This window comes from Melopsittacus undulatus, chromosome 7, assembly GCF_012275295.1.
Source record: "Melopsittacus undulatus isolate bMelUnd1 chromosome 7, bMelUnd1.mat.Z, whole genome shotgun sequence".
NCBI classification, from domain to species: domain Eukaryota; kingdom Metazoa; phylum Chordata; class Aves; order Psittaciformes; family Psittaculidae; genus Melopsittacus; species Melopsittacus undulatus.
The window spans coordinates 9,545,971-9,563,248 of NC_047533.1; the positions used below are offsets into that span (position 1 = coordinate 9,545,971).

Consider the following 17,278-nt stretch of genomic DNA (forward strand, 5'->3'; position numbering starts at 1 on the left):
AAGATAGTGCTGCCCACTAACATTAGGGGAAGCAGGAAGTTACAAAGGAAACAAGTCATTGCCTAGGCGTCGCTTTTGGCCACGGTGCGGTGCAGATGCACAAGCAGTTGGGGCAGGGATTCTTTTGTGTGTTGAGTGTACAGCAGCTACCACAGTCACTTTCAACCTTACAGTACATGGAAAGGGGAGAAGTGCAGAGATGTTTCTGTCATGCCTGAGAGGGGTCAGAAGTCGTTAATGGCTTTGTCATCACAAAGGAAACAATCGTTTGGTGAAACTGTCAGCAGAAAAAGTATGTGTCGATCAGGCATGGTCACCAGGTTAGTGCATGTTTGTGGCTTGTGTTTCTGTCATCATTTCTCTTTAAGGTAAAGAGCAGACTAAAACTAGGAGTAGAACATGGTATCTGGGGAAAAATACTTCTAACTCATGCAGAAAATTCAAGGGTAAAGAATTCAAGGGGGAAGAGGGGTTGAAAATTATTACCAGGAAAGAAAAGCAAGTTGGTGCAAGTTAGAGTGAACTTACAACAGTGTGTATCAGTCAGGCTTAGGTCTCTGTTCCCTTTGTCCTGTAAGATTTATTTGGCTTTACAGTGTTTGTACTGTGTGATTGATCCTTCTGAGAAACTGTTGTGAAAAGGGGCTGTTAGAGGCATTAAGAAATGGAATGTTTAACCACAGAAGTGGGAGAGATGTGAAAGAGCATTTCAGAAATAACTGGAGAATGGTTAATAAATGGAAGAGACCTGAACATTTAGCAGAAAGCAGTTTTAGGAACAGATGGTAAATATCTAGACAGTTGAATCAGACTACTACTTTTTGTTCAGAATTGCTGAGAATACATCGGGGAAGCTTATATTTTACAGTTTTGCTGCATGTAATCTGCCTCGTTTTGGCAGGTTTCAGATTTCAGCCTTCTATGGAGACTGAAATTTAAGTCTGCATTATACAAGGAATACATTCATTTCCTATGTTACAACTTGTAACATTACATATATGTACTCAGAAGGAAACTAGCATCTTGATTTATGTTTGACTTTCAAGTAGAATCTAAAGACTAGAGGTTATAAGATATATGGAGTTTAAAAAGTTCTCAGACCTAAGTGTCATAGACATAGTTGTTACAGATTCAGATCAGGTCTGATTTTTGTACTGCAGCATTGGAGTATCTTTTTTAATTGTTATATCTAGCATGACCAAACTGGGCTCCAAGACAGACTATAAATACTGTTATAGCAAGTGAGAACTTCTAATACAGCTTTTGGCAGCTGTAGTTTCAGAGATGAGGTTAATGTATTTTTATGCCTGTATACTGCAAGATGTGGAGATGATCACATCTGCCATATGTTCTGCTGAAGTTAAGCAAGAACTGAGGACTCGTGGCTCTTCCAGCATGAAATCTGGGGTTGAATCAGCTTGTACTTGCTTTAATTGGGCTGAACACCAATAGCTCTTAAGGCCAAAAGCAGTAAGTGTTCTTCTGTAATGTAATCCAGATTTCTAATGTGGCAGAGTATTATTTTTACCTGCAGAGGGACATTTAGCCTGTAAAGTTATGCTCTAGCCTCCAATACAGCTATTCTGTATGTGCTGACTGAGGGGATAGGTTAAAATTACTTCACATTTGCGCACTACACAGTAACAGAAGTCTACTCTCCATTTAAAGTTTCAGCTTGGTAAGGGTGTTATGATGCAGAAGAAACTTCTGCATCTGACTGGCATTATCTAGGTTGCACAGAGGGTGTAGTTTCTCATTTTTTCATGCTGTTGTGACTTTTATGGTACTCCAAATAAAAACCAGCATATTATGATAGTGTTTGAGAAAAATATACTCATGTGATCTACTTGGAATGACTTCCTAGATACATACACTGCAAATGGGTTTGGTTTTTAGTCTGGCAGACCAGTTTATGTATATGAAGTAATTCCAGTAGTAATTATATAAGCTCTGTATCACACTCGAGAGTGCTAACTGCACTCTTCTGCCTTTCCAAAAGCACTGTTGAAAGATGAAGCAAATCCTACAAACTGCTGTTCCACCATTTTTCCTACTACACTCTAAGGCCTATCTTCTCCCTCACAGGCATAGAACTGTCATAGAATCATAGAATAGTTAGGGTTGGAAAGGACCTTAAGATCATCTAGTTCCAACCCCCCTGCCATGGGCAGGGACACCTCACACTAAACCATATCACCCAAGGCTTCATCCAACCTGGTCTTGGAACACCGCCAGGGATGGAGCATTCACAGCCTCCCTGAGCAACCCATTCCAGTGCCTCACCACCCTCACAGTAAAGAATTTCTTCCTTATATCCAGTCTAAACCTCTGCTGTTTAAGTTTCAACCCGCTACCTCTTGTCCTATCACTACAGTCCCTAATGAAGAGTCCCTCACCAGCATCCCTGTAGGCCCCCTTCGGATACTGGAAGGCTGCTATGAGGTCTCCACAAGCCTTCTCTTCTCCAGGCTCAACAGCCCCAACTTTCTCAGCCTGTCTTCATATGGGAGGTGCTCCTGTCCTTGATCATCCTCCTGGCCTCCTCTGGACTTGTTCTAACAGTTCCTTGTCTTTTTTATGTTGAGGACACCAGAACTGCACACAATACTGCAAGTGAGGTCTCATGAGAGCAGAGTAGAGGGGCAGGATCACCTCCTTTGACCTGCTGGTCACGCTTCTTTTGATGCAGCCCAGGATACGGTTGGCTTTCTGGGCTGTGAGTGCACACTGCTGGCTCATGTTCATTTTCTTATTGACTAACACCCATCTGAGAAACAGTGATGTGAGGCCTTTCGCTGTCTGCTGCCACCTCTTCTGTTTCAGATGGTTCTGTTCAGTGCTGTTTCAGTGGGGGAGAAGGTTGATTCAAGAGCCACTTATAATGGGTTTTGGGGCTTGATGGAAAACATACTTTAAAAATACACATCTAGTCCCTTGGTGAGTGGAAAGAAGAATAAAGTGTGTAACTGCTACTGGAAGCTTGCTCAAAATAATGCATGGGTAATACTACTTTCTGTTTGTAACAGAGGACCAGTGTCAGAAAGAGCATGGCTTGGCTCTGACTGCACTTAGTGCGTCCTTTCTGTTAACCTCATTGTTAGCTCCATGGAAGAGGCTCTGCTTATGCACCTGGGGTGAAAATGAGTAGTGGGGTCTTTGGCTTGTGGTGCAAAAATGTAACTGCATTAGAAACAACTTGAAAATATCTTTCTGTTCTTAATGAGCACAGAATCAACAGTCTCTACAATTTCAGTGCTTGCTGTTGTATATACCTGGTAATACAACATTGATCTGCTTTTCATGTAATGCATTAAAAATATATGAAAGGAATATCAAGAGTGGAAGGAAGAATTTCAGCAAGGTGAAGGCAAAATATTACAGGCACTAAGACCAGAAAAATCTTTAAAAGCATCCATTTTCATTTCTCCCACTCCTACCATAAAGATTCTGGGGTTACACTGTTTTGACAGCTTTCTCCCAGCGGCTTGATGCAAAGTAGTCTCCTTCTGGAGTTGTAGTGTCAAGAAAAGAATAAAAATCTACTTAGGACTAGATTCAAAGTACTTAAATAGATTTTAGAAGCCTACCTCAAATATTTCAGTTCAAAATACTAAAGTCCTCCCTATCTGCAGTGTATTTTTATTGAAAAGCCTCGTGTATTAGGTGGGCTTTCTAGCTCATATAATGTATATTTGGTTGTGTTGAGTTCAGCTACGTGTCCTTCTATTCACATAGAAGGGATGGGGAAGTTCTTTGTTGGTCTCTATTCTCAGGATTGATTTATAGTGAGTAGTCAAAAATAAGAAATGATTATGAATAGAGGAAGCAGAACCTCATACTCTGCTGCCATTTCCCCTTGGTAGTCATCACACTGTAGAACTGGATTTATTCCCCCCCCCCCCTGTCTGCTTCTCTGCTTCCATGATTTGAGTTTTTTTTATGTCTGATATTCTGGCTTTTCAGGAGGAGGAGAAAATGCCCCATCCAGGCATGCTTTAGTGAGTGGCCTAACTAGTCTACCCCTGTACAGAAGGCCAACATGACCTTGTCAGATACTTCTGTTCTATGTATTTACCTAGGGTGGGATACCCTTGTCCGCAGTGTTTGTCATTGGCCTCTCTGAAATCTCAGTTTACTCTGCTTGTTTTGGATAACCTCACTGAGACATTTAACTCTGCCTCTGCTGGTTTGTATTCAGCCTAAGTATGAAACACCGAAGGCTAGGTGCTTGAGTTCCTTCTTATTCTTTGTAGTAAACACACAAAGGATTTGAAGACCCATGATGAACTTGAAATTGTTGGATAGTGTTGAGACTAATGTTAAAGCTAGTTTAAGAAAACTGTCATCAGAGTCTATTTGTCTGAATAAAAAGGTTCCATTTTTACTTAATCTTTTTTCTGAATCTAGCTAGAAATGGACTGAAATAATTTAATCATAAATTAATTCCTAATGTTTCAATGTTGCTAAGCCTGTTCTTAAAAGAAAAAAAAAATGAGCCCAGGACTTCCCTTTGTATTCCTCATTTCAAGGAAGTGACTCTTAGCAGTACTGCAGTGTGGTTTGGTGTCAGCAGCCAGCTGGTTAACGTTCACCATTTCCCTCACTTGGATTTTTCTGCAAGGTGTGGGGAAATGATATAAAGGAATTGGGGGTGTATTAATTTTTGATACTTTTTTAGTTCTTAACAGCATTAAATATCTGTGTGTAGCCCCTTCTTGGACCTGTTACTATAATGCTGTTGCTAGAAATTTCATTGTGGAGGAGAAAGAGGAAGGAACAGCTCAGATTGCAAAGATCCCAGTCATATAATAAGAACAGGGAGGAAATAGCAGAAGGAAGGATGTTGCTGATACAACAAAAGTCACTTAGCTTTTGGTGAGCAGGAGAGTCCTGGAGGGAAATTGAGAAACCATGGTGCCTTGCAATGTCTGCTGTGAGAACATTTCTAGGGCCTTGGATCTGATCTCTCCTTGTACTTGTTTTATAACACTGGGGACTAAAGCCTAATTTTTGTCATTAGGTTTTCTAGGCTGCCCAGAGAATTTGAGTTTAACTTAATTGCTAGGTAATTTCCACCCCTCCCCACTAATGCATTGTGAGCAAAGGGCCAGCCATTAGATTTACATCCTGAGCTGTTTCATTGAAAGATCAATTGAATTGCATTTCTGTTTTTCCTAACACATGTACAATGGATACATACTCTGCTATTGAAATTAATCCCTCAACAAAACTGCATCCCTTGCTTATTCTTTTCAGTATGGGTACTTCAAGTTGCCATCTTATGCTGGAGAGAATAGTGCTCAGGTATGTGTGTTGTACTGCGGACTCTTGGATTCCTGTACTGAGCTGCGCTATTAACTTCCAGTACTGTCCCTCTGGGGGAAAGGAAAAGCAAACAAGATCCATTAGACTTCAGTCCTCCACTAAAAGCTCTCCAGTTCTAAACCATCATTCCTTTATCAGAAACTAATTAACTTCATTAATTTGCCTCTTACCAGCAAAGGTCTCTAACCTTACATCTGAGGATAATGACCTTTTTATGTCTAGGGCAAACTTCCCCTTCAGATCACACATTATTTCTTTTCTGTATTACACAGTAGGGTTTTTACCCTAGTTCTGTTACTGGTTGAAAAAAGAAAGGGCTCATAGTGATGTATCAGCCAGGAAAAACTACTACTTAAGAAACAATCTTTTTTTGCATTAACAGTTAAAGTATAAATTAAATAGAAGCCTGCAGCAATGTGAGATGAAATTTGTTTACACAGGATGCTGTCACACATGACATCCAGTATGAGACAATATGCTAGTGCTTTCATTTTGAATAAAACATGTATATAAACACTAAGTACTGTTGGTTACTGCAGTTACTAAAATATGACTATTGATTCCCCTAATTATATAGAATATTATATTTCATGCACATGTGGCATAGAACTTTGGAGACTAAACTGATTTTCTTGCTAGTCACTTGCTTGGTTAAGTCTCACGGTGTTATCTGAAGCATTTTAAAACATAAATACTTAATACCGAGCACTCCTGCATTGTTTCCACAACTGCCAATCACTTTTGAGAGCTGTATAAAAATAAATCGGGACTTTCTGCACCATGGTTTTTTATACAATACAAACTTCCTGGAATCTCTGAGCACCCGTCTGTGCTACATACTTGACTGCTGAACCATGTTAGTTGTTTGGAAAACTTGTTTAAGGGAACAACCTTTGTTTCTCAGTACTCATTTCTTAAAGTAAAATCTAAGTTTAAACTGGTTTTAATTACTCTAAATTGCAGAATGATGGCCTCGCAGGAGCAGGTCTGGCCCGTCCCAATGAAGGCAATTGGAGCACAAAACCTTTTGACAATGCCCGGAGGAGTAACCAAATCAGGATATCTTCATAAAAAAGGAGGCACCCAGCTGCAGATCTTGAAGTGTAAGTTGACTAAACTAAATGTTTTAAATGCTTTCCTTTGGGGCCTTCAGCACATTTCGTGTTAACAGACTGATGAAGCCGATCTTCCACTTCACCTGTACTGGATTACAATTTTACTGGAATATATAAATGAAAGACCCATATTGAAAGAATTTCCTTTAATTGTTTTGAAACTGTAAATCTTAGATGATAAATGTCGTGGTTGGTTTACTTGGTTAAATCTTTTTTTCAAGTCCTTCCCAAGTAAGATTTTAAAGACACAAACACATTCCTGGGGTATGTATCAATTGCAAATATTCTTTTCTAAAGAAATTAGTGCTCAGCTTTTTTTCCAGTTGGTTATTCTGTATTGGAAAAATATCCCCATCTCCTACTGCTGTTGTGAAATAGAAATTATCTCACTGCCAACATTAGGTTGTGCTTAGAAACAGTAATTACTTCTGGAATCAGAATCTATTTACATGGAGAAAACTTAAGATTATGAGTTCGTTTATTTATATGCTGTTCATTTGCTATCTCTGTTTATAACTATACTTCTATAGTGAAGGACAAAGATTACTGCTTTTGATAAAGGAGAGGAGTGTTGCCCCTTTAAAAAAAGGGAAAATAAATCATCAAGGAGATAACATCATGAGTTCGGGATGTTCATAAACATGTATTTGTACCCTGTGGCTACTTCCTTCCTTCCACTTTGGTTTAGGTTGCATTGTTGCATTAGCTTATTTGTCTAGTAAAGGAGCACAACTGGAGGTCATGCCTGCAGTCTCTTAGGCTTCTTTTGCAGTTATCAGATCAACTGCCTCTGAAATGAGGGAAGCAGATGCTCCTTTTAGTCTTGAAACACTGTGAGCAGACAGCTTTACCATGCGGCTCATGGTCAACCAGCTGTCACTTAACTAGTTTGTGCTGTTTTATGATTAATAAGATGACTAAAATCTTAAACAATAGTTCTGTCCAAGTTAAGAGGTTCTAGTTAATGTACTACCTTTGGATTTATATTTTGCTCACTTTCTTTCTTTATCTTTTCAGGGCCATTGAGATTTGTGATTATCCATGAGGGATGTATTTACTACTTTAAGAGCAGCACATCTGCATCTCCACAGGGTGCATTTTCGCTGAACGGTTACAACAGGTAAGTGCCAAAGAACTTATTTAACGCCCAAGCTCCTCTGCTTAATGCAGTGGGTACTATGGCTTTCATTTCATAGAATCATAGAATAGTTAGGATTGGAAAGGACCTTAAGATCATCTAGTTCCAACCCCCCTGCCATGGGCAGGGACACCTCACACTAGACCATATCACTCAAGGCTTCATCCAACCTGGTCTTGGAACACCGCCAGGGATGGAGCATTCACAGCCTCCCTGAGCAACCCATTCCAGTGCCTCGGCACCCTCAAAGTAAAGAATTTCTTCCTTATATCCAGTCTAAACCTCTGCTGTTTAAGTTTCAACCTGTTACCTCTTGTCCTATCACTACAGTCCCTAATGAAGAGTCCCTCACCAGCATCGCTGTAGGCCCCCTTCGGATACTGGAAGGCTGCTATGAGGTCTCCACGCAGCCTTCTCTTCTCCAGGCTGAACAGCCCCAACTTTCTCAGCCTGTCTTCCTATGGGAGGTGCTCCGGTCCCTGTGGTCCTCATGGCCTCCTCTGGACTTGTTCCAACAGTTCCATGTCCTTTTTATGTTGAGGACACCAGAACTGCCCACAATACTCCAAGTGAGGTCTCACAAGAGCAGAGTAGAGTGGCAGGATCACCTCCTTTGACCTTCATTTCCAGTGAAGTTAAACAGAACTACATCTGTTGCTTAGGTTATGAGGTTATGCTCTGATCTCAGACTCCAAGGGTTGTATTCCTTTCAAAATGTATATATGATGTGTCCTGTGATTTGCAAATATATAGCCTTCATCTTTTGTAATTAAACCAGTAAGGCTGTTAAAATTGCAACATGCTTACTCTTGTTACTGACTTAATGCAGACTTTGCACATGCAGGTAGATGTGGATTCTTTTGGATAAATAACCTTTGTTCTCTAGTGAATTCAGTGATTGTCACAAAAAATAGAAAGGAATCAGAAAAAAAATATTTATGGAGTTACTGATTCAGTAACACCAGTGTCAAAACTGATTTCAACTACAATAGTGATAAATGAGAGAATGCATGTGCAAAATGTCTGACTCATTGTTGCAAGTTATAAATCTTAATATTTGCTTTTTAAGTTAAAGACAAAAATACATGGCTTTCATGTTATTAGGAGTACCAGAATCTGACTGAGTGCAGAATACGTACAAGGCCTACAATTAGAAGCCTAACCTAACTTTAGGAAATTGCTGTTGTAGCTGATGCTCAGAAAGGACTATTGAGAGTATATACAGAGTTATCACATTATTGGTCCTAACCACAGCAATTTTTTTTTTGTATTTTTAAATATGTAAGTGATTCTTTAACTGTATAACGTTCTCAGACTTTTGGAATAAGGAAATATCATTATTAGCCTTATAAGTGGCTGCAACAATGATGTATTTTATGGGAATACAGTTGTAAACATCGTAATTAATTAAAAAATCTATATTAATTTGTATAAGAAACTTGTGATGTAACTTGGTCATGACTCTAGCTTCTGTAATCACGTTGACATGAAAAATACCATGGAATCTGTAGATGCTAGGGTCTGTGTTACTGCTTTTCATATATCTGCATTCTAGCAGTCTTGTACAGACTTTGCCTGTAATCAGGACCAGATCTTGGTTAGTATTATGCACAGTCATAAGCATTATTGAGAAATCATTTGAAGTGAAAGAATTTGTTAGACTGGGTAGTTGCATAAGGCTGTGTGAAAACAAGTCGCTCTAAGGCTTCCCTGGACTTTTATTTTGCAGTTTCCATTTAACAGACTTTATGTGTAAAGAGTGGACTGAGATGAGAATGTGCTGAGTGCACTAATGACTCAAAATGCATAGTGATGCCTATTGCTAGTATCCTTCCCAGCTGTACCAGGGGTATTTCCCACATTAACATCCTTATGAGCCATACATTAGTCAAAAAGCTTAAAGAGTTCCTTTTGTGCCTTTATTTTGGACTGGGCAGATGCAGAAAAGTACATCCTCCAGTTTAAAAGTAGGATTGGAGTTCTAAAAAAGTGCTGATCTCTAATTTTGCGGCTTCAGAGTGTTAATTAGGTTTATTCTTTTTTTTTTTCCTCAAAACATTATCTTGAGTAAGTCCCTAACCAAACGTCAAGTATCTCTGAGAATCTTCTTTTCTATGTTCACAAACCATGTTCCCCAATATTGAGGATTTACAGAAATCCTATATTGCATGAGGAAGTTGGTAAGTTAAAAAAGTTTAGGAACAAGAAAGGAAGCCCCAGTAATGATTTGTAAAAGCTTTAATCAGGTTTCTCTTTGGTTTATGTGCAACAAATTGTAGAAATGTTACTTTTAGACTACCCACAGTCTTTGGATTTTAGTCTTCTTTATTTGTTCCAAAGCCTTATAGAGAGCATCTACAACCAAATTCATGCATATGTAAGGAATTTCCTCATTTGAGACCCCTCTGGGGGAAAAATAATGAGAAACAAACGTATCTAATGCAGTTTGTGAAAGAGGTTGAGTTGTGCTTGGTTTAAAATAATAAAAAAAGAGCAAGAAAGTGTTTGTAAGGGAAAAGTGGAAAAATAAATTAACTTTTAATATTAGTTCTCCTTTATTTTCATGGAAAATGTGTATTTTGATTTTTTCGTCTGTGCCTTTCTGAAATGCGGATCACAGGCACCTTAAATACTTCTTACTGTGGAGTGAAGCTTGTGAATTAATGCAGTCCATTAAAACTATTGAACAAGTTGAAACATCCGTTTGCACATGTCGCTGGTAGTTTAATGAGTGCTCTTTGTCCTATCATCATTCTTGTGTTGTTCTTTCTACCCACTTCAGTGGATCAGTGCTACAAATGCACCTATGGGGAGTTTTAAGGCTTTCTTCTGGCCTTGGGGGTTATTTTTCCTAAGGCAGAACTGGCTTGTAAAACTGATTTCCGTCACAGCTTTATGACCTGCATGGCAGAAATATAGATGAAGGGTTTCATGTATTGGTGGTTCTGTTTCTCAGGGTTATGCGGGCAGTTGAGGAGACGACATCAAGCAATGTGTTTCCTTTCAAGTTAGTTCACATTAGCAAGAAGCACAGGACGTGGTTTTTTTCAGCTTCTTCTGAAGATGAAAGAAAGGTAACTTCTTCTTCAATTTTCCTTGGAGCAGAAAGCGAATCCTGGACTCCTATAAAATCTAAATGAACTGGATACTCTGCTCTCACCAAAAGTTGTATAGCCAGTTGTTCTGTCTCCTCTGAAAATAATTTCTTAAGTTTTAACTATTAATTTAGTGTTAGTTCAGGTTGTAATTTAGGGACTGGTTGTAAGCGACATATAGATGGCATGGTTTTCTCCTTATTCTTTGTTTTACTTTCAGCCAAGGAACAAATTTTTGTATGTTAAACATTTGATAAAGTGTGAAACCTTTTCAGTGACATCTGTCGCCCGTAGACATACAATGAACAAGCAGCTGGCTTTAGAAAGAACAGGCTGAAATTTGTGGACTAAAAGTTTAATATATTTAGTAATTTTTACATATCTAAAATAGAACATTTTACTGGTAAGTCCTCTCAGTATAAAAGATTCATGGATGAATCCTATTTCAGTGTAGGTTCTTTACAGTTTCTCTGTTCTTACAGAGGATGGGTACTATAAATCTTTAACAATTTAAAGGTGTTTGTGTTGAATGTCTTTTGTTTGTTTTTTTTTCTTATTTAGAATTGGATGCTATCCTTGAGGAAGGAAATCGATCACTACCATGAGAAGAAAGAGACAATAACAGAATTCAGGTATAAATCCTTAATCTCTATTTGCTTTTTATCCCTTTTGCTGTAGCTTTTGACAGTGGTACTTTAGGCTTTTTGCACCTACAAGCAATTTACTGTTAAATCAAAACAGGTGCAGTAAGGCCCAAGAATGAAAGGCCTTTCTAATACATAGTTTAAGTTGTGCCAAGGCAAAACCAAATCTTTTTACTAAGAGGACTTCAAATGTCAGTTTTGTGTAAAACGCATAGAAACTTTAAAAAGACAGCAGCAACCTCTCTGGCTGTTAATTGGGAATCAGTAATAGATTGCTTCTGCTTTTCCAGCATTCCTTTGCAGTGCTGCTGTCCTGCTAACAGGCCTGTTTACTGTCCCAGTACCCATAACACACTGATGCAGAAGGTACTCTGTCTTTTCTTTTGCAGTGACTCTGGTTCTGATGCAGACAGTTTCTATGGCTCAGTAGAACGTCCCATTGATATCAAGTATTCTCATCATTCAGCAGATAATGAAGGTGATAAATTAAGACACAAATAAGATTTATTTGCTTGCTTATTTCTTCTGGATTCTGCAGGAATTACTCCCATAGCTTGAGCAAATTGATCTAACTTGCAAGTATAAATTTTTCTTTTTGCAAAGTATGTAGTTGTAATTTTAAAAAAGAAGCAGTTGTTCTGTGCCATAAACTTAGTAAAAATAAATGGTAACTAAAGAAATTCAGATCTTTCAAGGAGGTGTCTGACATCCTTGGGCAGTATGGTCTAGTGTGAGGCATCCCTGCCCCATGGCAGGGGAGTTGGAACTGGATGACCTTAAAGTCCTTTCCAACACAAACCATTCTGTGAGAGTCTATGATTCTTTATTGGGATGATGTTGTTGTCTGTTTAATATGAAACAGAATTCGTCCCTGCGGTTTACGAAGATCTTGCATTAGGCATGGGATGTGCTACTGTGAAATGCACAGGGAAATATTCTTTGACTTTCAAACTGACTAACTTTTTAAAATAGGGTTCTGGATGGCTGATTCTTAGCATAGCCTGTTTTTAACCAAAGATTGTTACTGGTTCATTGCTGTAGTTATTTCATAGTAAGCAGTTTGGGCTGGGGTGTTTATTTTTTCATCACAAGTGAGGACATTACATCAAGCCTGTCAGATGAATGTTCACAGCATATTGCAGCTACTGACTTCCTAGTCAAGAAACGGGCTACTACAACCCAACATGAGAAGCCTCACCTTCAGTTTCAACATAGTTCCTTTACTAGGCCATATCCCACCTGCCCCTTCAGATTTCTACGGGCAGGGTTGACTGGAGCAAGTACTCTCATTTCCTGACAGGAAGTTCCTGACTGTTTTTCCTGACTAGGACAAAAAGGCAGGAGTGAATCTTTTCAGGAGATCCAGTTCAATTGCTGCAAAGCTGAGGAGAACAGACTCTGCAGCATTTCATATAGGACTGTGATTTAGCACTTTCGTGTTTCTGGGAGGGAAAGTTTGTATGCAATGCAATAGAGTGTTAAGTTAGGCTCCTGTGTTGCAAAATCTAGAATGTTTCTGGTTTAGGGTTAGGTTTTGGGGATTACTTTTTTTTAGCTGGATTTGCCAGTGTATCCGTGTAGTTGTATCTCTGCAGCTAAGCAGAATTGTTCTCAGGAGGGCTATTAACACTGGAAGGTGTTACCAGAAAGTCAATTTTAAGCTGATAGGTGAGGAAAATGTAAAATGAAGTCTAGCTCATCTCCCACTGTTGTAAGTGATGTCTTTTTTGAACTGACAAGAAAACTTAAGGAAACATCTTTTCTAAGCAGGAAAGAGATGGACCAAAATTCTTCATTATTTTTCCCTCTAAAAAAAAAAAGAACTGAAAACTATTTGATTATGAAAAAGTAAAAAGTATTCGGTACTCTTTCACAGTTCCAGGGGTACTTAGTCTGATACACTGATTTTTATTTGCAGATTATGACCAGGAGGAAGAGGATGAGTCTTACTTGCAGCCAGATACTTCTGATATAGTAAAAGATGGTATGTGATTCCTTTCATTCCCTTCACAAAAGGCCCACAGTGAAAGTAGTATTCACGTAGAATGCCGGATTATTATTTTGGCTTGGTCATATCTAAAGCATTGCAGGTGGTAAAATAACTGAAGCAATGCACAGGTATCTAATCTTGAGAGCTATTTAGGGTCAAAAGTTCCTAATAACAGCACAAACAATTACAGGGAGCGCTACATGCCTTAGGGCATGTTTTCTTGCACACCTTCTGCCCTGGAAGGTTCTGTGTCTGGCCATCAGTCTGGAGGAGGGGTAATGCTTTTAATACGGTCTCTCTGGTCAAAGTCATCATGACCCATCCCTGAATAGAAATTGCAGGAGTTTACTACATGAAACATTCAGAATTGTGCTGGAAGTTAAATGCTTGTCCAGCATCTGTGTACTGTCAGCCCAGATGCCAGTGAAATATCTTAAGTCACATAGAAAATGAATCTAAAAAGCCTCATTTCTTGACATACTGTATTTCCACTCAGTGTGCAATGTATTTTGGATGTTTTCTTTCTGTAGATATGGTCCTGCCCCCAGCCTACCCTCCTCCACCAGTTCCTCATGTCAGAAAAGCTCCCTACTCAGAGTCAAGGGCGAATTCCTTTCCTGGCAAATCTCCTATGCCAGTACCACCACCACCTCCAAAAAGAAGCTTACCTGATATGAAATTAGAGGATATCTTAAGCGTGAGAGAATCTCAGTGCCGAGCTGAACCTAATCTAAAGATCCAACCCTCGACTCGAAGGCTCAGTGAACAGCTGCCCCCTGTACCTCCTGTACCTCTACTCAAAAAGACTGTGGGTATCAAAGAACCTTGCTCATTGCCTCCAGAGCCTGTGCCTTTAGCTCAAGTTCTTGCTACTCCAGAAGGGTGCGAGAAGCTAAAAACCTTAAACCTTTCAGCACGAACTCCTCCTCCACTACCAAGCAATAAACCTAAGCTGTCACAGCTTACTGAAAAACCAGTAGAGCCCAGAGTGCCAAGAGAACATGGTAAACCTGGACTGTTTGTGCCACCAGTGCTCCCAAAGCCACCTGTGCCAACTCACCAGCCACCTGCAGTCAAGCCTAGACCTGAGAAGTTTTCATGTCCCCAGTTACAGTAAGTATGAAAACACAATGCACGATTTTTTCCATTGTGCATTAGGTAACTAGCTGACAGACTGATTTCTCATGCTCACACTGACATCTGTTTCTCTCCCCTGCTCCATCCCTCCCTTCTTCAGTGTTGTGCTTTTTTGCCCCTATTGCAATGGGCTGAACTTCTGAAATAATTCAGAAAGAAACAGGAAACAAACCAAACTTAAAAAAAATACACCAAAATTTTGTAGTTAATTTCTTTTCAGGTTTGTCTTAAAGATTTAATAGCCTTTGATCACAGCTCTTTATGTCAGAGCCTCAATGAACTGCAAAAACCATTTTAGGCTTCTGTAGAGATAGGAAATGTATTTCTTTTCATATTAAGATCAGGGAGGTGGAACTAGTTATGGTGGTGAGTCAGATAAAAATATTTTTGTCCACAGGACACTGAAGATCAAATAGTACATTCTCTAAGACAGTACAGGGAAGACACTGATATACTGGAGTGAGTCTCGTGGAAGGCCAGATGGATGTTTGGGCTATAGCACAAGATTCATGAGAAGAGGCTGAGAGAACTGGACTCATGCGACCTTTAGGAAGGCTAGTGAGAGACCACTGCTGTCTAGAACTACTTTATGGGTGGGTATGGAGAAGGCGGAGAAAGACCTCAGAGATCTGCAAGTGATAGAGTAAGAGGCAACAGGCAGAAGTCACAACCTGAGAAATTAGTTAGATGTTAGGGAAAGGTTTTCACCATGTGGCTCGTGAAACACTAGAACAGGTTGCAGCTGAGAAGCTGTGGCATTTCCATCCTTGGAGATAGTCAGAACTTGGCTGGACACAGCTTTCTGAGCTACCTGATCTAGTTGGACCTGCTTTGTGCAGGAGTTTGAACTAAATGATCTCTAGAGGTCCCTTCCAATGTAAGTTAATCTGTGAGTACTGTGTCCAGCTCTGGGGCTCCAAACATAAGAAGGATGTGGACCTGTTAGAGCAAGTCCAGAAGAGGTCATAAAGATGATCAGAGATGGCACACCTATCCTGTGAAGACAGGCTGAGAGAGGTACGCTTGTTCAGCCTGGAGAAGAGAAGGCTCTGGGGAGACCTTAGAGCAGCTTCCCGGTACCATTATGGGTCTTGCAAGAAATCTGCAGAGGGACTTTATACAAGGGTTTGTAGGGACAGGACAAGGGGGAATGGCTTTAGCCTGACAGAAGGAAGATTGAGATTACATATAAGGAAAAAATTCCCTCTGAGGGTGGTGAGGCACAGGGTGCCCAGAGAAGCTGTAGCTGCCTTGTCCCTGGCAGTGTTCAAGTCCAGGCTGGATGGGTCACTGAGCAACCTCATCTAGTGGAAGGTGTCCCTGCCCATGGCAGGGGAGTTGGAAATGGATGAGCTTCAAGGTCCCTTCCAACACAAACCACTCTGTGATTCGGGGCTAAACTGAAACCTTTTCTTCAGTTCTAATTTTATTATCCCTTCAGTGGTGGGGTTTTTTTTTTGTATATTTGTTCTGTTTTCCTGAGGAGATGTCCTTCAGTTTTTGTTCTCTTTCTGCCAGGAGATCACCACCAGATGGACAGAGTTTTAGAAGCTTCTCATTTGAAAAACCAGCACTATCCCCCAAGCCAAAGCAACCTGATAATGATTCTGATGATGACTATGAAAAAGTAAGAGCAAGCAGATGATCCATTCTCAAAAAGTATTCTTTTTCTTGCTTATGTGCAGTTTTGGGAAGCTTTTAAATGCATTTTTTGTGGCGGGGGAAGGAACCCCCAACTTTCTGAAAACACAGTGCTGTGGGGGGCTTCTTGGGAGGGAGGTTGAGCTTTCAAGAATGCCTTGATAAATTCTTGATTTTAATATAAAAAGGAAGAAGAAGAAGTATAAAGTAAAGATTAAATCATTGTAAATAATTTCAAATGCTGATGGCTGTAGCTTATTTGCATAACATGTTAGAATTTTGACTTGTCATTGACTCACATGGGGATTGATTTTTGTATTTCTTACAGGTTGGGCTGCCTGCTTCAGTATTTCTTAATACCTCTGAATCCTTCGAAGTTGAAAGGTAAAATATGACTTTATAAAGTAGTTGCTTAGAAGTCGTACAATGTACAGATCAGTAGTTCTAAGAACATGTCGATAGGTACAATTTGTGTTTAAAAACATATTACTTTAATGTGGGAATCACTGTTTTAGGGGAGTTAGCTTGGTGCTCATGTGTCAGCTGAAAATGCACACAACTTGCAAAGTGATTTTTACTCCATCTGGAGAAGGTTGTTCTGCCAGGGTGCTTGATGGGACAGAAAGCCAGATCTTCACTGCATTGCTGGATTGGATGCTGGTACAGTGATATTCTTCCAGCTATGATGTACTGTGGATTATTGCAACTGAAATAGAGATTTCTTTAATAAGAATTCTAAGAATCTAAGCATTTTACCTGTTTGATTCAGAACATGCTAATATATATAATTGCTGTTTTAGGACATTTAAAGCTAGTAGCCCACGGGGACAACCACAGAATGGATTGTACTGTATTAGGAACTCATCAACCAAGCCTGGAAAGGTAACTTGCAATTGCTAAATCTATCCCTCAAAACCCTTTTTGATTTATAGATACTGTATATTATATATGATAAAGTACTTAAAAATTCAGCCTTGTTCTCTCCTTAAAGCAAGAAAATGAGACAATCACTATCATAATGTCAGTGATTTTAATTCTTTTAACCTAGATTGTAATTAATTCCTTAATAATACATTGACTTAGAAGAGCTGCTTAGCACAGACTGAATATGGTGTATTTTTATTTCTTCAAGGTATTGGTTGTGTGGGATGAATCTGCAGAAAAATTGAGGAACTACAGAATCTTTGAAAAGG

General features: G+C 39.5%; 1 protein-coding gene across 2 annotated transcripts in view; it reads left to right on the top strand.

Moving 5' to 3' along the window:
• Nucleotides 1-17,278, top strand: part of SH3BP2 (SH3 domain binding protein 2) — a 40,389-nt gene that overhangs the window by 20,400 nt on the left and 2,711 nt on the right. The window contains exons 1-12 of one of the 2 annotated variants that reach the window (XM_031048453.2): nt 155-320; nt 6,289-6,428; nt 7,458-7,560; nt 10,535-10,652; nt 11,235-11,305; nt 11,707-11,795; nt 13,236-13,301; nt 13,838-14,420; nt 15,963-16,071; nt 16,414-16,469; nt 16,886-16,967; nt 17,218-17,277. In XM_031048453.2, coding sequence (XP_030904313.2) covers nt 211-320; nt 6,289-6,428; nt 7,458-7,560; nt 10,535-10,652; nt 11,235-11,305; nt 11,707-11,795; nt 13,236-13,301; nt 13,838-14,420; nt 15,963-16,071; nt 16,414-16,469; nt 16,886-16,967; nt 17,218-17,277 — 1,587 coding nt within the window. In that variant the 5' untranslated portion in view covers nt 155-210. Of the gene's footprint in view, nt 1-154; nt 321-6,288; nt 6,429-7,457; nt 7,561-10,534; nt 10,653-11,234; nt 11,306-11,706; nt 11,796-13,235; nt 13,302-13,837; nt 14,421-15,962; nt 16,072-16,413; nt 16,470-16,885; nt 16,968-17,217; nt 17,278 lie in introns of those variants that run through there. The other variant, XM_031048454.2, reaches the window with a different exon arrangement.